A 23575-nucleotide genomic window follows, 5' to 3' on the forward strand; every position below is an offset into this window, starting at 1 on the left:
TCTAAGCACTTTAGAGTAGTAGTATTCTAACTTTCTATTCTCAAACCCCTCTATGCCAGCTGCACCCAACTTGTTCTCATTGACCTGAAAAGTCTTTCCAGAGCTCTTTCTTGCCTGTGAATATGCTATGTCCTATGACTGGGGTGCCCTTCCTCTTCCTTGCCCACTCGAATTCATACTTCAAATTTTATCTCAACAGTCAGGTGTGTTGTGAGATTTTCATGACTAACCGCAGCTAAAATCAGGTGTTCTTTCCACCAGCTCCCATTCCTCTCTTATAGGGCTTATTGTTCACTATCATAATTATTTGTATACAAGCCTGAACCCCTGACTAGCCGCTTCCTTTAGGCCCGAGAGGGTATACCACTGAGGTTTGTTCTGGGAGGAACACAGTAAGTGCTCAATCCGTGCCTGCTAAAAAAAATCCGTGGTGAGCAGGAAGACGGAGTAATGAGAAGAACTCTAAACATTAAATCCCAGAACTCCATCTGCATTATGAGCTGAGTCATGTTGGCCTTTAGTCTGCATTACTGCACCGAGTAATCTGCTACCCAAGTTACGGTTTTCTTTCCAACAGTCCCCCTGAGCTGTTCTTCCGTCAGTGAGCCTTGTTCTGACTCGGCTTACGTTGCCCATGCAAACCAAGGAAGCATTGTGGTCATTAGGCCCCCCTAGTCATCCAAAAAAGCCTTATCTTATTGACTCATCTGTTCACTCTGCCACAGGGCTGGTGATTCGGCTCCGGAGCCGGCAGACGACACGTCTCCGTAAGGGAATGGACTTTCTTAGGCTCTTGTGTTGGCTGCTAATCTCAGAGGGAGCCACTTCAGAAGTGCTTCTCTCCACTGTGAAAAAAGGTCACGTTCCTCACAGCCCTGTGCTGGGGTTGGACTGCAGTGAGTCCTACAGTGTTAATCTGAGAAAGACCCAGGGTTTTTGTTTTTGTTTTTTTTTTAAAAACCAAACTCATTTTATTGTCTTGAAGAGTTCAGACTTGTTACATCACCAACTACAAGGGAACAAGAGCCGTGGCTGAGATGAGGGCTGACCCCGGCCCACGGTAGTTCCTCGCCGACAGGCCCTGTGGTCTGGCTTCCCCCCCAGCGTCGGCTCCTCCGTTGTCGATGTGGCTTTCCACTCACACACTGCATGGACACTACAATCCTCCCTGACAAAACTTTTCACAGCCTCCTGAGTTAGATCTGAATGACATTTTAGCTTTAATATGTAAGTGTAACCATTTCCGGAGACCTGAATGCTATGCTTGTTTCAACCATCATTATATTTTGGAAAATATCTTTTAGAGCTTTCCAGCTATCACGACTCTTCATCGATATAAATGGGGTAGAATACCACTGGGATCGATTACCGACATTATGTTAGCATGGACACAAGTTATTTTAACTAAATACCCATGTGTTTAGATATAAAGCTGTCTGGGAGTTTAAAATAGTAAGTTGTCCCATAAATGTCATTTTGGGGGAAAATTCCATGATATACTGGCTCTGTCAGTAAATGGACAAAAGGGATACATTGAAATTAAATTCAGTAATTCAGGAGAAAAAGATGTCAAGTCCACACTCACCCACTATGTTTCATATGTGCTGGTTTATCCATTCGCACCGCTAATTTGATTTTTAAGTCAGAGTCCTGGCTATTTTTTGGAACTATCATACGGTGAAACTCCGCTGACTTGGAGCTATTAGAAGTTGGGTATAATATCACCTGTAAGAGACCAAAAAAAAAAAATTAAGTGCACAATATAGTGTCTAATGATCGGAACGGAAATCTTTTCTATGTTTTCTTGTTTAAAAAGAAGGTATCGTGCCCAGATGTGTCTAAACCATTTGACTCCCACCACAACAGATGGGTTTTCAATACAGACTCATTTATCTTTTTGACAACTATGTGTTTTCATATTATCACGTAATGAGTTTTCTTCCTGTGTCACTTCATAATGAGGTAAAAGCGCAGAGGCTACAGTTGAATTGACAGTTGTGAAATACTTGTTAGACACCTATAATTTCAAGCTATTCTAAACTCCTCGGGACAAAAGTTCAGAAAGAAATATTTTCTGAAATGATAGATAGCATATTTAAAAAAGTAAACCCAATTATTTTAGGCAGCAAAAATAGAACTCCTGTTTTAATATTTTCATTGTAAAACAGTATGAAAGGAAATCAACTCAATTAGTGATGGAGAAGACTGATATCCTAGCACATTTTCTGCCTTAGATCAATACCAAAGGATTTTTTTTCCCCTGATGACATGTTTTCAAAACCATGAAGATAATATTAGGACAGAAACAAAGTAATTATTTTTAGCAAAACTTCCAAATTACCAAATGATTATTTCATAACTCGACTCTACTCTACAGCTTCACAAAGCCAACACAGAAGAAAAGCTTACTCTTCAGATATTACATGCCATAGACAAACATACCTCATCTTACTACACATCACTTCATTGTTCTTCACAGAGCCTGCATTTTACATATGGAAGGACTGTGGGACCCTGCCTGAGTAGGCCTCCTGGTGCCGTTTCGCCAAGAGCATCTGCTTACCTTGCGTCTCTGTCACCTTTTGGTAATTCTCAAAATGTTTCAAATTTTTACTTTTTTTTTTTTTTAAGATTTTATTTATTTATTTGACACAGAGAGAGAGAGAGATCACAAGCAGGCAGAGATACAGGTGGGGGGTTGGGGAAGCAGGCTCCCAGCTGAGTAGAGAGCCCGATGTGGGGCTCGATCCCAGGACCCTGGGACCATGACCTGAGCCAAAGGCAGAGGCTTAACCCTCTGAGCCACCCAGGCGCCCCAAATTTTAACATTATTATTCAATTTGTTACAGTGATCTGTGACCAGTGAAAAACTATGATGTTACTACTCTAATTGTTTTGGGGCTTCACTAATCATGTTCTGGTAGGACAGCAAACTTAAATGTGTGTTTATAAATGTGTTTTCTGACTGCTTTACCAATTGATTATTATGCTATATCTCTCCCTCTTCTTGAGTCTCCCTGTTCCCTGAGACAAAACAATATTGAAATTAAGGTAATAACCTTACAACAGCCTCTTAGTGTTCAAGTTAAAGGAGGAGTCACACATCTCACTTCAAATAAAAAACTAGAAATCACTAGGCTTAGTGAGGAAGGCATGCCAGAAGCCAAGACAGGCTGAAGGCTAGGTCTCTTGGGCTAAGTTGTCACCGTCAAGGAAAAGTTCTTGAAGGAAATTAAAAGTGTATTCTAGTGCATGAATAAGTGATAAAAAGCAAAACAGCTTTATTGCTAATATAGAGAAAGTTTTACTGGTTGGGAAAGAAGATCAAATAAGCTACAGCATTCCTCAAAGCCAGAGCCTAATTCAGAGCAAGACCCTAACTTTCTTTAATTCTCTGATGGCTAAGAGAGGCAAAGAAGCTACAGAAGGAAAGTCTGAAGCTAGCAGAGTTGTTTGACGGGGGTTAAGGAAAGAAGCCGTCTCCATAACATAGAAGTACAAGGTGAAGCAGTTAGTGCTGATGTAGAAGCCCTAGAAAGTTATTTGAAGATCTGAGTAATAGAAGTGGCAACACTAAACAACACATTTTCAATGCATACTAAACAGTCTTATGTTGGAAGAAGAGGTCATCTTGGACTTTCATAGCTAGAGAGGAGAAGTCAATTACTGGCTTTAAAGCATCAAAGGGACAGGTGAACTCCCTCTTATTAGGGGCTGATGTAGCTGCTGACTTTAAATTGAAGCTAAAGCTCATTTACCTACCCTTCCAAAAATACCTACCCTTCCCCAAATTCCAAGAATGATACTAAATCTGCTCTGCTTGAGCTCTATACCTGGAATAACAAAGCCTTGATAACAGCACATCTGTTTACAACATGGTTTACTGGCTATTTTAAGTTCACTGTTGAGACCTACTGCTCAGAAAAAAGATTCCTTTTGGAATGTTTACTGCTTAGTGGCAATGCACCTGGTCACCCAAGAGCTCTAATGGAGATGGACAATGAGATTAGTGTCCTTTTCATCCTTGCTAACACAGCAACCGTCCTGCAGCCCATGGATCGAGGAGTGATTTTCACTTTGAAGTCTAATGCAGGAAGCACATTTTGTAAGGCTAAAGCTGCCATAGAGAATGATGACTCTGATGGATCCGGGAAAGGCAAAGAGAAAAGCTTTTGGAAAGGATTCACCATTCTAGATGCCATTAAGAACATTTACGATTCATGGGAAGTCAAAGTATCCACAGTAGCAGGAATCTGGAAGCAGCTGATTCCAATTCTCCTGGATGATGCTGGGAGATTTCAAGACTTCAGTGGAGGAAGTGTTGCAGATGTGGGGCAAACAGCAAGAGAACCAGATGTAGAACCTAAAGATGGGACTGAGCAATTGTTCCTTGAGATACAACAACATTGGACTTAGACCAGTTAATTACCCTGCCACGGTAAATTCTTCCACCGACTTCACTTAGAAGTACCCATTAGGAAACTAAAATGTGGCAGGAATGATGATATTCAATAGTGAGATGATCCTTAGTTTGTGGATCAGATGCTATTCCTTGTTTTGGGACCTTATTCAGTAACCTGTCATCAGCATTTAAAGATTGAGAAAATTGTCCAATGTCTTCATTTAAGTATTCTCATCTGTGTAAGACTTTTGGGATTTGGAACAGTACCAATTTTTGTGTAAACATAGAAGGAAGAGTTAAAAAGGGATAAAGTCTTTAGGTCTCTCATGCCAAAATAAATTTGGAGGGAAAAAGGATGTGGTAGGGAGAACAAGGAAAAGCTTCCCAGAATTGCTAGGGAAATGGCAGCTCTAGCTTCAGGGGTGGATATACAGCTCTTCTTCATCTTTGTTTCTACTTGTTGTGTTCAAGTGACACAACAAATGGCTGCAGTTTCCTGGTAACTCATTAGCAGGTAAGGAGGTACTTCTGTGGGCGAGTGACGGAAGTGGTTGGAGATGGAAATTCCTCCTGCTGAAGATGCTGTGGAGACTGAATTCACAACAAGGATTTAGACTATTACAAGACTTAGTTGGTAAAGCAGCGGCGGGGTTTGAGAGAACTGAAACTAATTCTGAAGGAAGTTCTACCGTTTGTAAAAGGCTAGCAAATGACAGCCTCCCCTGCTAGGGAAATCATTCGTTAAAGGAATAGTCGATCGATAACAGCAAACTTTGTGCGGTCTTAATTTAAGAAGGTACCATGGCCGACCGAACCTTCAGGAAGCGCCACTCTGGTCAGTCAGTAAGTACTGACATCACGGCAAGATCCTCCACCAGCGAAAAGATGACAATTTCCTGAAAGCTCAGATGTTGGTTAGCATTTTTAGCAGTAAGTATTTTTTAATGAAGGTTGTGTACTTTTTAAAGACAATGTTATCACACACATAGAAGATTACAGTATAGTGTAAATATAACTTTTAGATGCAATGAGAAACCCAAAAAAATCATTTGACTCACTTTTTCAGGATATCCATTTTATTGCAGAACTCTGGAACTAAACTCACAGCATCCCTGAGGTTTGTCGGTACATAAAATGATGTATTTCCCCTCTTTAGTTAGTCATAACATTATTTAGACATGGCCTGTATCCAAGCCTTGATATTTTTAAGTGGGAGGACTATCTTCTGAAGGATAAAGATATGAAAGGCGGTGTGTATTTTAAGCCGCTCTTATTTTATAGCAGTGTGAAAAGTAAACAAACTTGAAATTTCTGTGTAAATGGAAGAATTATAAACATGCTCAGGTATGCTAAAACGTTCTGAAAAACAAAATGCAGTGACTGAATTCGGCACGCTTTGCCAAAAAACAAAAGTCTTCATTTCCATGTATGAGTGGAACTATTCACAGAGAAATTTTGAAGCAAAGCTTTTTTTCTCTCTAGGAAAGACAGCAGTCATAAAAGCTTCTTAAACTATTCTCAACTTCCAACTTGTTAAATGCAACTGCTATTTTGAGCCTTTCCTCAAGCCTATCCTAAAAGCCACAGCTGAGTTGAATCCAGCATGTCTATACACTTAAGCATATAAAGGCACATCCAGTAAGAGATAAAATGGCATTTGTGATATTTTAAAAAGTGTTATTCTAGAATTAATCCCTTGTGACAGCTAAAATAGCCAATGGAATATTTTATAGATTCTTTCTTAAATGACAGTTAAAAACAAGTGATAATTTTTGGCTCACAGCCGTAGACAAAACAATGTCATTATCAACTTAGAGGAGGATGCCAAAAAATAAAGAAATAAAACAAAATAAAATAAAATAACGAAAAAACAAAGGCGAAGAGCTGTATATCCACCCTCTGAAGCTGCCATTTGCCTAGCAATTCTGAGAAGCTTTTTCTTGTTCTCCCTACCACATCCCCCCACCCCCCACCAAATTTATTTTGTCATGAACCACCTACAGACTTTATCCTTTTTTAATTCTTCTGTGTTTACACAAAATTGGTACTGTTCCAAACTCCAAGCCTTATACAGATGAGAATATTTAAATGAAGACATTGGACAATTTTCTCATTCTTTAAATGCCGATGGCAGGTTACAGAATAAGGTCCCCAAAAAAGTAATAGCATCTGATCCACAAACTAAGGATCATCTCACTATTGAATATCATACATTCCTGCCACATTTCAGTTTCCTAATGGGTACTTCTAAGTGAAGTCAGTGGAAGGATTTACTGCTTATCTCTGTTCATTTAAACCTTTGAGGGCCCATTATGTGGGACACTCCAAGATGAAAACTACGGATGGCTCAGATCCCTCAGGGAGCTCAGAGTTTCTTCTTACCAGAGCAAAGAGCTCAGATACTCTGATGATCTTCATCCCTGCGATGGGCCAAGGTTTTCTGATTCTGTCAGTCTCTGGATTTCTGCACTGTCAGTTCTTTAGTGGCTCTGTTCTATCACATGTGAAGCTGATCCCCTGTGTTACATTTCCTCCTTTTGAAAGACCTAGTATTAGAATTGTCTGCTTCTCCAGACAAACACTGAGGCATGTAACAAATGGAGGTCCATACCTATGAAATACATTGTTTCTAAAAGAACTGTACTGATGGATAAACCCTGAACTTAGTCTTAACAATGACTGTAAACAGGGTTCCAGGTCCCCAAATCGCACATCCGTGAAGTGGTCATGGTCATCCACATGATGGTGCCACAGACGGTAAGAGATAAGTCGCAGCTCCCAATGAGTAGAGGCCAAAGGGCCACGAGAAATAAAGGACAAAGGAGTTCTTTTTCAGAAGTAGAACAAGGGTCTAATCAAGAGATCCTGAACACTGCCAGGACAGGATTTCAGTCTTGTCCCTGGACAATTATTCCTAGATATTTTCCATTTTACCTCCCCCCCCTCCTTTTCCCCAAATGGGCTACTTGGTTGTAGCTCTCCTGTGTCTGTTCCACTGCTATAGAGTGGATTGTTGCTAGGGCAGGGTGGGGAGGGCAGGTGGACTAGTAGGTAGTTAACATGAATTTTAGTTCATAGGTCATCAGGCTGTAGAAAGAGCCAGGGCTGGACCTATTAGAGATGCTGGATTCTGGCCTGGAGGAGACTTCCGGTGGATTCCCTTGAGTTGAAGTGAATGTGTTCTACGTGTAGGAGGAAGGGTAACACAACTATTCTCATATTTGGCTACAGGGGCAAACTGGAGCTGATCTTCTGTTTACTGGGATTCGTGCTTTCACTAGCATAGAGCTGTTGCTAGAATCAGTCAGTAAGTAAGGCAGAGATTGTGTTTTCTAGCTCCTTTTATATCTAAGTAGGGATACATGACAGTTCTAGCTAATGGAACATGAAGAGAAGTGGTAAGTGTCACTTTGGGCAAAAATAGTGAAGATATAGGTATGTCTTCATCCCTTTTTGCTCATCTGCTAGCCAAATGCAGAGAACTCCTATGCTCTAGGAAATGAGAGTCATAAAATAAAATGGAAGAAACTACAGCCCTGAATCACCAAATGGAGGAAATCTACCCCATCTATTAAAAACACCCAATGGGAACTGTTAGGCAGGTGTTACTCTTTTGAACTAGTGAAATGTTTGTTGCAGCATTTAGTAGTATCCTAAGTAGTATATTAACAGAGTTTGGCATCATAGGTCTTTTTTCACAGCTAAGTGTTTAAAAATTTTAAGATATGCAGTTGTACTTGAATAGAACTTGGCACAGGAATTAAAATATTTAACAGATAGAAAAATTAACTAAGGATTCTGCTATGTTCCATGTTTACATCTAAATTAATTATAGCTCTGTGCAAAATATTTAGCTTCTTCTATTATTTAGCAAAGTTACCTATTCTTTGCTATTCATTTCTCTGAACTTTCTATACATATTTTTGCTTCTTCTAATTTATTTTTGTCACTAACATTTTAAATGTCTTGTCACTTAGCAGGACACATTTTATGATTCTTTGTCTTTTTTTTATCTTAGATATAAAACCAACCTATCTTCTTCATAATAAAATGTCAACATTACTTGCCATCTTTGCTGAGGTGTAATGAAAAACAACTTTTTTTTTTAGGCTTTGTTTAAAATTCTATCAAATTTAATATACAAAAAATCCCCCCCTTAAGAATGAAGTGTAATATATATATATATATAAAATATGTGTCTGTGTGTATTATATACTATATAATACACACACATGTGTGTATGTATATATATGTACATACGTGTGTGTATTATATACTATATACTACACACATGTGTGTAGTATATATAATACACATTATATACTATATATGATATACTATATTATATAGTATATAATACATATATACTATAAAATATATATGCACATACATGTGTGCATATATTATATTATATAGTATATAATACACACACATATACATACATCATGTTTAGAGTAATATGAGGTTCATGGGATCTGAACACAAGCTGACACCCCTATACTGTTCTCCTATTAAAATATTAAAGCCAAGCCATGTGCATTTGTGCACATTTCACATTATTTTAACGTTGTGACCTATATATTTAAGGCCTTCTAAATTTCTAAGTGATTTCAATAAAGGTCTGAAAAATGTAAAAACTAAGGGAGGAAAAATCCAGAACTAGGGGAGCCAGATAAGCCCTGGGGCTAGGTAAGCAATACATTGCCCTTTTCTATAAATATCTGTTAGCCTAGAGGAAGAAAAAAATGTATGTGACCACATACTTGATACAATTCTAGCTCAAAGATGGGTACAACCACCAATTCTGGAAGAAATCAGGACAAAATGCATAGGGAAATTATTCCATTTGGGAGTCTCAAAGAACACATTAAGAATTACAAGGTAGGACATGGGAAAGAAGTTGAGGCATAGAAATGAGGCTGTTGGCACTGAGTCACCTTAAGAGTGGCCCTCTAGGGGCACCTGGGTGGCTCAGTGGGTTAAGCCTCTGCCTTCAGCTCAGGTCATGATCTCAGGGTCCTGGGATCGAGCCTCACATTGGGCGCTCTGCTTGGCAGGTAGCCTGCTTCCTCCTCTCCCTCCTCTGCCTGCCTCTCTGCCTACTTGTGATCTCTGTCTGTCAAATAAATAAATAAATAAAATCTTAAAAAAAAAAAAAAAAGAATGGCCCTCTAGAAAGAGGCACACAAACCTATGCTAATATTCTTAACTACTATCTTTAGTTCTCAAGCCCTTCCCCAAGCTTAATTGGCCAGATCTCTTTTTTTTTTTTTTGTTCCCAGAACCTACCCCCAGTCAGCTACTATTGCTTGCCCCCCATAAGGACTTCAATCAATACAAATGCTCATCAGATCTTCTGCCACATCAATTCTCTATCTCATCAACATATAAGAACAACAACAGACAGATGAAAAGATCCTTAACATCACTAATTATGAGGGAAATGCAAATCAAAACCACAATGAGATATCACCTCACACCTGCCAGAATAACTAAGCTCAAAAAGACACAAAGTAAGTGTTGCTAAGGAGGTGGAGAAAAGGGAACCTTCATGCACTGTGAATGTAAACAGGTACAACCACTGTGGAAAAGAAGACTGGCAGTTCTTCAAAAAAAAAAAAAGAAAGAAAAATAGAACTATCACATGATCTAGTAATTCCACTACTGGGTATTTATCCAAAGAAAACAAAAACACTAATCCAAGAAGATATACTTATCCTTGTATTTCTCGCTGCATTATTTACAACAGCCAGGATATGAAAGCAACCCCAGGGTCCATCAACAGATGATAGAGAAAGATGTAATATAAATACATAAAGGAATATTACTCAGCCATAAAAAAGAACAAGAGCTTGCCATTCAGACAACATGGGTGGACCTAAAAGCAATTATGTTTAATGAAATAAGTTAGAGGAAGATAAATTCCTTACGACTTCACTTACATGTAGAATCTAAAAAAGAAATGAACAAAGAACAGAAAAAACCCAGACTCTCAAATACAGAGAACTAGTGGTTGCCAAGGGGTGGTGGATAGGGATATGGGCCAAAAAAGTGATGGGGATTAAGAGGTACAAACCTCCAGTTATAAAATAAGTGATAGAAATCAAAAGTACAGCATAGGGAATATAGTCAACAATACTTTTTGAAAAAGAAAGTGAAACACTAACTTTTGAGAATTAGGCAGAGAACTCTAGAACTCAGAGACTAGAGGCCAAAGAGGTAGAAAAAGCAGAATGTGATGTGCTGTATTCAAGGTTGACAGTGTTTCAGGGAGTAGGAAAAGGCCAACAGTAACAAATGGCAAATGAGAAAGTAAGCACAGTATACACGGAAAGGGTATTGCTTCATTTAACAGAGAAACCACTCAAGATCTCAGCAAGTTATGTGAGGCCAGACTGTGATAGCTATAAGAACAAAAAATCTATCTGAGGAAGAGGAAAGCACTTCCTTTAACTCTTAGGTGATCAAGATAGCGCAAGCTGGGCAAGATCACTTTGGCTAGAAGAGCACTGTTCGCAAAGGTATGGGCAAGAAAGCCAGGGAGGGTGCAGAGGGTAAGGAGATAGGAAGTGGTACTGACAGATGACGGCAGAAAAGAAGACTGGGGATAGGCTGTGAAGGAGCGTGTTTTGCTAAGGAGTTTATAGGTTATCCCATAACAAGCAATTAAAAGATGCTTTTTCAGCCAGGGAATGACAATCAAATTTTTATACCCCTGAGTAGAGAATAATCCCGTGTCACCCGGCTGTATACATCCAGGAGCAGAAGAGTGGGGAGGTGTCCTAGCATCCAACTGAGAGATGAACTGGACTTAAAAATACATCCTTAAAACAGAGAGTAAAAATGCTATTAGCTAGAATCCTGTTTCAGTCTGTGATTAAAATCCTTTTTGCTGACAATCAGATGTCCTTGAGACACAGAGTTCTTTAAGGGCACATGTAATGGAACATCTCAGATAAGTAGAGCTATCTCTATGACAGACCTTGACTTTCTGGGTTCAGACCTTGATTTTCTGGGTTCAGCTGACTTTTTTTTTATCTTCTTCCTTCAAATGCTGGAGACTTTACACTTTAGCTAAGATTTGCAATGACTAAGCTTTTATACTTTAGCTAAGGTTTAAACGCAAACTTTTCAAGTACCAAGTGCCTTCCTGAGAGACAAACTAACTGAATTTACTTGATTTCAATAAATTTGTATTTCGCACATGTTAATAACTAGGATATATTTTCCCCAATATCAGAGCCTCTGTATTTTAAGTGTGTGGAGAAGATAAATCAAAAGATTTTTCCGAGAGAAATCTACATCCTTAGTAACATTTTCCAGTGTTTTAATACACCTGAGGCTGCTTTGTCTAAATTATTTCCCCTTCGATTTAATATCAGGGCTTCCTGTCCTACTTAGTTGAAACAAAGAACACCTGCTCACTCTCACTAACACAATGCTCTTTTGTGTACCGAAAGATTAGCATTAAGTCTTCCGTCAACTTCATTGTCCGTAGGCTAAATCCAGTTCCCTTTATTTTCAAAGTTGGAAAGAATCCTGGAATTTATAATACGGAACTGATCAAACTCCCAACTCCTAACCAAATGTACAGTTGGTTTGACAGAGAACCATTCAACTCCTTCCTTCTATATAGTACTTTTTAAAAAAAAATTTAACTATATAGGCCTTTTCAAATAAAACAATAAAAGAAAAAAATATTATCTAGATTCAGTACTTTCTCCTGACATTAACTTTTTAAAAGATAGAGATTAAAAACCTTGTTATTTGCATGATGGTGGCTGAGGAGAGTGTACGGAAAAGAAAAACCAAAGTGTATAAATTCTTCCTAAAACTTTGCTGACATCTCTACTTCATAATGAACCATTTTATGATGCTCTTAGAATGCATTTAGGAGACTATACTCCCTGAAGCCAGGAGCTCTTCTGTCTTCAAGTATCTCATTCGTGGCTTCTAGGTTAATGTAAGTCAGTATCTTCAATTAAGCCCTTTTCACCATGACGCCTCTTCATATCCTAGAGTAGACACTTACCAAGTATTTGTTGGTTGGCTGACTGGACAATAGATGCTCAGAGAAGTTAGAAATAAAAATGCAAACCTAAAATTGATATTTCACTGGAGTGAAAAGAGAAAAAGAAACAGAAAATGATGGTAGTAATAATTTTGTAGGCCAGATTTTGCATGACAATTACATGTGGCCAGTCTATAAAAATTTATGAAACTCCCATCTTTCCAAAAATTCCTGTAAGAGGTAGAGTAAGTTTCCCAAAGATGTCTCTACATACCTAATCTCCGGAAACTATGAATAGATTACCTTAAGTGGCAAAAGAAAATTGAGGTAGCTGGTGGAATTCAGATCGCTAATTAGCCAACCTTAAAACAGGAAGATAATCCTAGGATATCCAGATGGACCCAATACAATGACCAGAGTTATTAGGGAGGAGGAAGGTAGAAGAGTGGGTGTGAGAGCCATGAGTTGTGAGAAACGCTCAGTTGGCCAGTGATGGCTTTGGACATGGAAAGGGGCCATGAGCCAAGGAATACAAGAAGTCTCTAAAAGCTAAAAAGGTAAGGGGCGCCTGGGTGGCTCAGTGGGTTAAAGCCTCTCCTTCAGCTCAGGTCATGATCCCCAGGGTCCTGGGATGGAGCCCCACATCCAGCTCTCTGCTCAGCAGCGAGCCTGCTTCCTCCTCTCTCTCTCTGCCTGCCTCTCTGCCTTCTTGTGATCTCTGTCTGTCAAATAAATAAATAAAATCTTTTTAAAAAAATAAAAGCTAAAAAGGTAAAAATAAATTTCATTCTCCCTTAGATCCTCTGGAAAGGAACTCCACTCTGCCAATATCTTGATTTCAGCTTACTGAGATTCCTTTTGGACTTCTGACCTCCACAAATGTAAGACAATAAATTTGTCTTGTTTCTGGTAATTTGTCACAGTCACAATAGGAAACGAATACAGAAAATAAAGGCTGAGATTTGATCATAAAAGAACATGAAATGTGGAGATTTGATTTTAAAAAACCCCTAAATTTACCTTTTAAATTTCTTCTGCCAAGTATGTGATTCAAAGATACTTTTAAATACAGACATCTATCGGTAGCTTTGTCTGATTAACAAGAGGTTTTTGTGTGTGATTATTTCTCTCATACCCAGAAACATTCTGCTTAGATGAAATCTTTTGAATCTTTATTTTGCTAAAGTTTTAACTTTCCTTATAAATTTTCTAAATGATTAATAATGAGGCTGATTATTTTGGTTTCATAGTGATAAAAATCACCATGCATGTACTTCCAACAAATCTAAAGTTTCTTATACCCAAATGATCAACGATTATTTCTTTTATTACAAAGTCTTTCTTGAAGATTTTGAAAGACATAGTCAAGGCTGTCACTATATTTTTTATGGCTCAATTAAAGATAGTGGCCTTTATTCATCTTCATACATCACTTTTATTGCTTGTAAGGTGTCGATTTCCTACCTCTCCTTGGATGGAGCAATATATTCCATCACAGCTCATCTGTGTTTTTTAAGACTTATCTAGACAGAAAAGCATCATTATTATTCTTGATCTATCCCCCTCCACCATAAATTATGAATAGCAGTAACCTTTATATTTCCTTACCAATACAGTTTCTATTAGAGGATACTGCATGAGTAGCTTTATTGCATTCCTTTTTACTAGCCTGGTTATAATAATGCCTGGCATTTATAAAGAATCTTTCAACTGAATGCCTCAAAGTGCTTTGTGAAATTAAATTAATTCTCACATCACCCTTAAAAGATAGGCATTACTATTGTTATGTAAATAACTTGACACTGAAGTTAAATGAGACACTTCCAACGCTATATCCCCCTTCTTCAATCCAACAAATGATTCCCTTAATTATTTTACAAACATTATAATAACTAACGTAGCTTTGTTCTTGCTTGGGTTATTAAATACTGTAAGAATACACATGTATGTATTTATCTATCTATTGATTTAAGTACTGTAAGAATTTTTAGAGCCCACTCAATTTTATTTCTGTTAATCCAGAACATAAAATGGAAGGATGGGAAGAAGAAGTTACAGACTATGTCTAAACTTCAGTAACTCCAACTGCATCCTTAAATATATTTGATACATAACTTAATATACGGTAAGGTAAGACAGAGGGTAGTAGGGAACAAAGGTCAGGGCAGAGACTGAGAAGTTCCGTGACTTCTCCATTTGTTCTCATGGCTATTTTAACAGAGCCAATACCAGAATCAAGTTCATCTGGAAGCAGGTTTTAAACTTCTGAGTTTCAGATGCTCAACCATCTGAATCTTATACCTTTTACTTAAAACAATTTGTTTTTTACTCAAACACTACAGGTAATAAATAGTAGGGAATAGAAGTACTTAGCTTTTGTGTAGGAGTGCTAAAGACCATGAAGGTGAATATTCTTAAGCAGCTTTGAAGAGCTCCAAAATGCATAGGAACTTCTTTTCTTAATGCAGCAACTAGAAGAGGAGGTTCTTAATGGACTTGAGGAAGTTCTAAACTGCTTCCTCCATGTATTAAAAGAGAAGGGTTGAACTTACTAGAACCTCACTCTGGCTGTAGGGTCTAAACCAGATATTACCCTTCTACTGTTTCAGTTTATCACCTGGTAAGGAAGCTCAGGCATTCAAACAAAGGGAGTTATGCTAGAGTCTACCCCAATTTTGCTCAGGGGAAATGAAACTGAATCAGGCAAAGTTCAAGAGATTCATTGGCTCACTCATCTTCCCAACATTAACTGGACATGTATTGTAGGTCAGAAACAATTAGATGTTGGTGAAAGGACTCACCTTCAACAAGAAATGGATATACATCATTGTAAGTTTTTTAGACTCATATAGTCTTATAATATCACTTAAAGTTAGGCTGTGATGAGTTAAAACAACATCTAGAGTAAGTTATTGATAATAAGTCAACAAAGAAAAAAACAGAACCATAAAAATATTCAACTAGTCTAAAGAAAAAAAAGAGGGGGAATAAAGGACAGGAAAGACAGAACAAATAGCTAAATGACAGATTTAAACTTAACCATACCAATAAATTATAATAATGATTAAAAGATTGCCAGATTGAATAAGAAATAGAAACCCAATATATGCTGCTTAAATAAACATATTTTAAAAGTAAACATATAAATTAAAGGATGGAAAAAGACAATATGCTAACACTTGTTTAAAAAAATCTGGGATGGCTAAAATAGATTTTATTTTATTTTATTTTTTTAAAGAGTTTGTTTAAAGAGTTTATTTGACAGACAGAAATCATAAGTAGGCAGAGAGGCAGGCAGAAGGGGAAGGGGAAGCAGGCTCTCGCTGAGCAGAGAGCCCCATGGGGGACTCGATCCCAGGACCCTGGGATCATGACCCAAGCCGAAGGCAGAGGCTTTAACTCACTGAACCACCCAGGCGTCCCAGGGATGGCTAAAATAGATTTTAAACCAAAGTATATCACAAGGGATAAGGAAAGTCGTTTCATAATGACAAAGCAGTCAATCAGTAGAAAGGATATGGAGATCATTAATATTTAGGCACCTAGCAACAGATCTTCAAGATACAAAAAGCAAAAAAATGATAGAGCAAATACAAAAGTACACCCAGAGATTAATAACAATTTATCAAAAATTGATTTAAAAAAGTAGATAACCAATAAAGATATGTGAGATCTGAACAATAATTTAAACTCTTTGACTTTTCTGAAACACCCTATTAAACAATGGAGGAAAACAGTCTTTAGAAATGCATGTGGAACATTCACCAGATGGACCATATTGTGGGTGATAAACTAAGCCTCAGTAAATTTTAAAAGGATCAAAGTTCTCTAAGTATATTCTCTAATTGTAACAGACTTTAATTAGAAATTAATAACAGAACTCTGAAAAACCCTAAAATATGTGGAAACTAAGTAACACATGCTTAATAACCTAAGGTCAAAGGGAAAAAAATAAAAATAAAACTTAGTATTTTCAAAAGGATGAAAATGAAAAAAAAAAAAGGTAAAAATTTGTGGGATGCCACTAACACAATGACTAGCAAATGGGTATTTATAGCACCAATACCTAGTTTAGAAAAAAATAGATTTTTCTCAAATCAATGGCTCCCACCTTTTAGAAATAGAAAAAGTATTGTAAATTAAACCCAAGATACCACAAAAAATAGTAAATATCACAGCCCAAATAAATAAAAATTAGCAGAAGGAACTTTATCAACTTGATGCAAGGATCTTCAAAAAACCTTATACAGCTAATATTATACTTAATATTGAAGAAAAAGACTGGATGTTTTTCCCAAAAGATTGAGAAAAATACAAGGATGCCCATTTTCACTACATCTTTTCAACACTATATTGGAGGTTTTAGTAGTACAATAAGGCAAAAAGAAATGGTTTTAAAATCTGCTTAGAAACGAAAAACAAAGTGTATTTTTACACAACAATATTGTTTATGGAAAAATGATCTACAAAATAGTACCACAAGTAGTAAGTTTAGCAACACTGCAGGATACAAGATCAATATTGAAAAGTCATCTGTATTTCAATATACTGGCAATCTAATTTAAAAAATTAGAACAAAATGATACCATCTAGAATAGGACCAAAAATATGAAATACTCAACGACAGATCAGACAAAAAAATGCAAAAACTTGTTAGGAGGAATGAAGAAAGACCTAAATAAAGGGAGGGATATAATATACTCATGGGTCAAAAGACCCAATACTGTTGATCAATTCCCAAATTGATCTACAGATACAATGAAATCACAGTCAAAATAACACTGAGTGTTTTTTAAAGAAAGCTACAAACTAATTTCAAAATTCAAAGGAGAAAGCAAAGAACTTAGAATAGTCAAAAGAATTGGAGGGAAAAAAAACAAAACAAAACAAAAACAAAGCTGGAGAACTACCAGTCCTTGATATGACATGACAAACTTACGATAATGCTTATCAGAGCAGCACACCTTTGGCATTAAGACAGGAAAACAGATCAATGGAACAGATTAGAGGATCCAGAAATAGACCACAGATACATATACAATTGATTTGTAACAAGAGTGCTAAGGAAATTCAGTGAAGAAAGTTTTTTCAATAAATAGTACTAGAACACCCAGATATTTATACATAAAAAAATGGGACTTTGAGCTATATATAGCTCTAGATGTAAGAAATTAACTAGAAATGGATCAAAGATCTAAATGTGAAAATCTAAAACTATAAAACTTCTAGAAGAAAACAAAGAATTCTGACCTTGGGTTAGGCAAAGATTTCTTAGATACAGCACCAAAAGCATGAGCCATAAAAACAAATTCACCAGTTGGACTTCATCAAAATGAAAAACTCCTGCTCTTTGAAGCACGTTGTTAACAGAATGAAAAGACAAACTATAGACCCAGAGAATATTTACAAAACATATCTCTGATAAAGGAGGTATAAACAATTTATTATGGTCTTTCTAAACTCAAGAACAACAGGCAACTCAATTAAAAATTGGGGATTTATGGGGGGCACTCGAGAGGCTCAGTTGGTTAAGCGCCCAACTCTTGATTTCTGCTCAAGTGATGACCTCAGGGTCGAGAGAGATCAAGCCCTGTGGTGGGGTTCCATGCTGGGTGTGGAGCCTGCTTAAGATTCTCTCCCTCTGCCCCTGCCCCCAGCTAATGCAAACTTGCAAAAGAAAAAGAAAAAAAATTAAAAATTGAGGATTCATCAAAGAAAACATATGGATAACAAGCACGCAAAAAATGTTCAACATGATAACATTAGTTGTTAGAGAAGGGCAAATTAAAACCATACTGAAATAACACCTCACCTATTGGAAATAAAAGATAAGTATAATGTGCATGTGTCTAATATCTGTTCTGTGTGGGAGAGAGCCAGACCTCTATTACTATAGGGAAACTGAAATGTCAACTTCTGCTAATATTACCACCCACATGGACGTACCATGGAGGATGCCTATTTATATCCTCTGCACCTTCCCGAATGTAAGAAAGCAAGAAAATGCTTTCCTTCACCGCTACACTGAAGAGGCCAGCCAACTGCTTAGAGAGGGCCTGAGGTAGAGACACTAACAACTGAAGTCAGACTCCAAATGTTAAGTCCTCACAGTACATGATTAATGATGCAGACATAATTAATTGCAGTGAGAAAAAGTATTTAGAAGGAATGTGCGCCATGTATGAAGAATTATCTCTGGCTCTTTCCACCTCTTTGCAGTCTTGCCTCTTGTCACTGGCATGGCTCTGGAGATAGGACAGCAGGGTTTTGGGACAAACGGCTACATGAGTGGACTGAAGGAGGAAGGAGACCTTTTCTGTGACTTGTAGTTTCAGAGACGCTACACTATTCACTACAACTACAAAATGTCCACAGTATAGGGTGAGTTGAATTTCACACATGAGATGCAAATGAGTCTCCATTCTACTTTGCAGTAGAGGATGTGAATTTTCTGGGCACGGTAGCAGTCATCCAATGCTGGCAATTTCCATAAAACTAGATAATAAGTTCTGCTTTCAAAGTGAAGAAAATATATACTACGTATTTATGTGTGTGTGTGTGTGTGTGTGTATACATACAATGTACATATATATATAAATGTATATATATATACATATTTGTTATATATATAATAAATAGTGTGTAAAAATACATACTATGATTTCACTAGTAGCTTTTCTAAAGCTTAATTCATATGTAGATGAATCAAATTCACATAATGCTGCAAACTTTATTTTTTAATCCTCAAATATAAATTTTGACTGTTTGAGTAAAAAAAAAAAAAAGTCCCAAAGTGATTTTTATTAAGTTAACTGTATATTTTTGAAAACTTAGGATGCTTACTCAAAACATCTGCAGTCTACTCATAATTTATTACTTTGTATATTGATATTGGAAGTTAGATGACTGTGTATAAACCAAGCAATCAGAGAAATGTTTAAACTTGATGGGTTCTAACAGTTATATAGGGGATATCCCATTAAATTTGCTAAGTTTGGCCAAAATAATTAAAGTGACTCCTAAAAGTTTTAACATTAATGAATAACTTAGAGAATTCAGCTCACCCAAAGCTGTACAAATGAGAATATCAGAAAAGAATATCCAGGAAAACAAGAGGAACAAGAGAGAATATTAGATTGACCAGTTAATTGGTTAACTGACACTATTTCTCTTCCAAGAAGATAGATCTTTTAACACCCCATGATATCACTTCTCGTCAAGTTTCAAAAACAAAAATTGTGCATTTTCTCATCACTCTTCAGATAGATCTCCTTTGATGCTTCATAAAGCAAACAGAAGAAACAACTCAGTGAAGAAACAAATATATAAGTAAATTTTTACTTGCCACACTAAGCCATTACAAGCTGCTTGAAAGGTAATAGTTCACTTTAATGGACTAATCAATTCAGCAATTCTAATGCATCTTAATATTTAAGATGCATCTGAAATTAACAGCCAGCTGCTGTTTCCATATAGTATTTGTATTTGTGAAACAAGCATGGTGACTTGCACTGTGAATTATGAGGGAAGAACATCTCAAGAAATGTTACATGGAAGTACAGATATTCAAACAGAAAAAGTGAGAGAAATACACAAAATAAAAACCTTAATTTCAAGAATAGGACTACTCTCAAAATGTGTATCTAAGAGGTAAGCAAACTGTTAAAGTCTTTTGCAATCTTAAAATATTGTTTAATCAAGTTGGAAGAAAGATGCTCTGGCTCCACGGTGTCGCAAAGGGAAACAGATTCTCTGATGTGTAGGAACATCTATCCTCAGAGAGGCAGAAGGACCAGCACTCTCCCGTGTGTCCTGAAGATGTAGGACCAAGGCTGTCAACTCAAAGCGAATGAATAGACACTAGGCTTTTTCTAACAACAGTTAGAATGTCTTAAGAGCGATGCTTCTAAAACTAAAAAGTCACTTGGGTGTCAACTTTTTAAAATTCATTTTGGGGGTGCCCAGCTGGCTCAGTCCATTAAGACTTCAACTCTTAATTCAGCTCATCATACTCTCAGGGCCCTGGGATCGAGCCCTGCTCGAATCCACACTCAGCAGAAAGTCTGCTTGAGGATTCTCTCTTCCTCTTCCTCTGCTTCTGGGCTCACTCTCTCTCAAATAAATCTTTAAAAATTGAAAAAAGTAAATAAAAGTTTATTTTGTACTCAAGAACATCTTTCAGCGACTTTAAAAGTTACTAAGGAGTGCAAGAATTCCTTCTGAGAGACTCAGTGGAAACCTTGCTGTCTACAAAGAGATGCCCCGTGACGTAATTATTTAGATTTTTCTACAGCTATGCTAAGTAAGGCTTGCTTTTGAAGTTTTAGGAACAAAATCATCTTTAAATTTCTTTTATTTGAACATAGTTGACACAATGTTACTGCTGTGACAAGTTGATACCTTATGCTCTGCTCACCACGACCGTAGCTGCCACCTGCCACCCTCCAGCACTATTACAGAATCACTGGTGAACTATATACTTTTGGGTGCTTGACTGGTCAACTATGTGCCTGCTAGCCCACGCTCATAATATGAAAAATTTGTTCTTCTGCTTCCAGGTTTTCCCTAAGGCACCTGGTGGAGGGTTGGCCACCAATTCAGATGAAAAATCTCCATATGCCATCTCCATTTCCATAAATAGGTATTTGCACCTGCCCTGTACAAACAAAATCTGCGTCACAAGCACTTGCTGAAGAATATAACCTTCCATTGCCCAATGCCTACTTAAACTCGAACTATCATTTTGCAAAAACTATATGCTATAGTAGGTTTTTTCTTATCCCCGTGACTTACTAGGTCTCAACCCTGGCTGCCCAGTGATACTGTTGGCACCGGGCTTCTCAACCTTACATGCACATACGGTCTCCTGAGAAAGTGCTTAAAATACTCCTGGTCTGGGCTCGTCCCAAACCAACTGGAAAAAAAAAAAAAAGTGTGGGCTCACAGGTTGAGTCTTTTCACACACTCCCTACGGGGGGTTCTTACGCACACACAGAGTTGAGAAGCACCGTTGCATTAAAGAGCAGCCCCAGTGTACTGTAATAAGATGCAAACCATGGCACAAATTGATATAAAATGTATTAAAGGACGATGCATAAAATGACATTAGCTTAAATAATACCCCGTTCCTGCTTTAAGCCATGAAATTAAATCGGCTCACACTCATACCATAATTTGTACAATACTGCCAAATTTCCTCATCTCATCCGGTGTACTAGTTAATGATTTAGAACATAGGCTTTGGGGTCAAAACACCCGAGTTCAAATACCGACTCTCCCACTTGCTGAGTGGTCTTAATCGGATTCGCACTTCTCTGTCGCAACCCAGGAATGTCACCACCATTCTCAGAGAGGATTACATGGGGCGAAGGGTCTGATTTCTTTCTCTTGCATTGAAGTTTCATCTATGTTGTTGCATGACTTAATAGTTAATTTCTTTTTATCACTGAATAGAATTTTATGCACATACCCCAGTTTGCTCAGCCATTCCTCTGTTGAAGGACCTTTACTGCTCCCAGTTTTTATCTTATTTTTTTAAAGATTTTATTTATTTGACAGAGAGTGTCACAGCAAGAGAGGGAACACAAGCAGTGGGAGAGGAAGAAGCAAACAGGCTTCCCATGGAGCAGGGAGCCTGATGCGGGGCTCGATTCCAGGACCCTGGGATCAGGACCTGAGCCGAAGGCAGACGCTTAACCGTCTAAGCCACCGTCTAAGCCCTGATTCCCAGTTTTTAGTGATTATGAATAAAGCTGTTATAAACATTCCCCTACAGATATTTACTAATAAACCCTTGTGTAAATACCTAAGAGGGCAACTGTTGGGTTGATATGGCATGTCTATGTTTCACTTAAAAAATAAATAAATAAAAACCACACCTGGCAAATTGTATGCCCGAAGTGGCTGTATAGTTTTGCACTTCTACAAACAGAGTTTAAGTTTCTGTTGTTCTGCATATTTGTCCACATTTGTTACTGTCAGCTTTCTTCTCCCTTAGCCATTTTACCAGCTGTACAATGGTGGCATCTCCTTGTGGTAGGGATCTATTTCATGGACGGTGTTGCTCCTCTTTGAATGCAACTGCTATGCAAAATTTTAATTAGAAAACTTCACTTTAAAACTCAGATTCCCAGATATCTATTTCTAAAAGTTTAGACTATAAACTTCAGATCATGTAAGCCCTTTTCCTTCACATTAAAAAAGCAAAAAACCCAAAAAACCTGTTCCTGCTTCCCAGTATAAAAGTAGATAAATATATAGCAAATATTACTAGCAGCTCTATGACCCAGAGAGGATCACTAGTTTCTTCTGTGTATGCGCATGGGCTCAGACTATAACCCGTCCCCAAATCCCAAGTTTAAAGCAGGAATGAATCAGGTGTGTTTGAGGCACAGAAAGAGAGCTGAGTATGAAGGAAGGATGATGGTAAGCAAGGTGGCTGTGACAGGGGATGAAATCAGAAGAAGAAATCAGTGCATGTACAGCAACGGACTTCAACGCTGGTGAAACTACCAGGAAGCCTTGTTAAACGGAGCAGCACACGGCCTTCAGAGTTTCTGGTGCCGCAGAGCCAGTGTGAGGCCCGAGAGTCTGCATTTTGAACAATTTTCCAGATGCAGCTGTTGTGGATTCAGGGTCCCACCCTGAGAACCATTCTTGGATATGCTGCACTACGATGAGGAGTCTGATTTTTATTCCAAATAAATGAGAAGACTGGAATATTTTAAGGGAGAATGATGTGATTTGCTTTGAATTTTAAATAGATCATAGTAGCTGAAGTGTGAAAGCTAGCTTAGAGGGGACAAGATGATAAATGGGGAAGTAATGAGGAAACTATTACCAGCAAGGAAGGATGGTGTCCTGAATTAGGGTACAGGAGATACTATGACGTGGATATAGTCGGAATAAATTTAGGGAAAGCTGATGGAACTTGCAAATAGATAGGAGTATTCTATGTCAAGGTCACTGGCTTGAAAACCAACTCTCTGAAAAACGTTATGGGGGTGCTAATCATAAGTTCTATTTTAGAAATATTTAGTTTGAGATAACTGTTAAATGCCACTAGAAATACCAAGGGTGCAGACTGGATATACAAATCTGAAGACTGAAGAAAGAAAAATAAAAAATTGGAAGTCATTAACACATAAATGATAATTATCATC

At 37.6% G+C, this 23575-nt stretch overlaps 1 protein-coding gene across 19 annotated transcripts in view; it reads right to left on the bottom strand.

Moving 5' to 3' along the window:
* Positions 1–23575, bottom strand: part of CADPS2 (calcium dependent secretion activator 2) — a 532394-nt gene that overhangs the window by 231472 nt on the left and 277347 nt on the right. For all 19 annotated transcript variants that reach the window (XM_044246482.1, XM_044246480.1, XM_044246471.1 and 16 more), the window contains exon 8: positions 1586–1725. In XM_044246482.1, coding sequence (XP_044102417.1) covers positions 1586–1725 — 140 coding nt within the window. The remainder of the gene's footprint in view (positions 1–1585; positions 1726–23575) is intronic.

Source organism: Neovison vison, chromosome 4 (assembly GCF_020171115.1).
Source record: "Neovison vison isolate M4711 chromosome 4, ASM_NN_V1, whole genome shotgun sequence".
Classification (NCBI taxonomy): Eukaryota; Metazoa; Chordata; class Mammalia; order Carnivora; family Mustelidae; genus Neogale; species Neogale vison.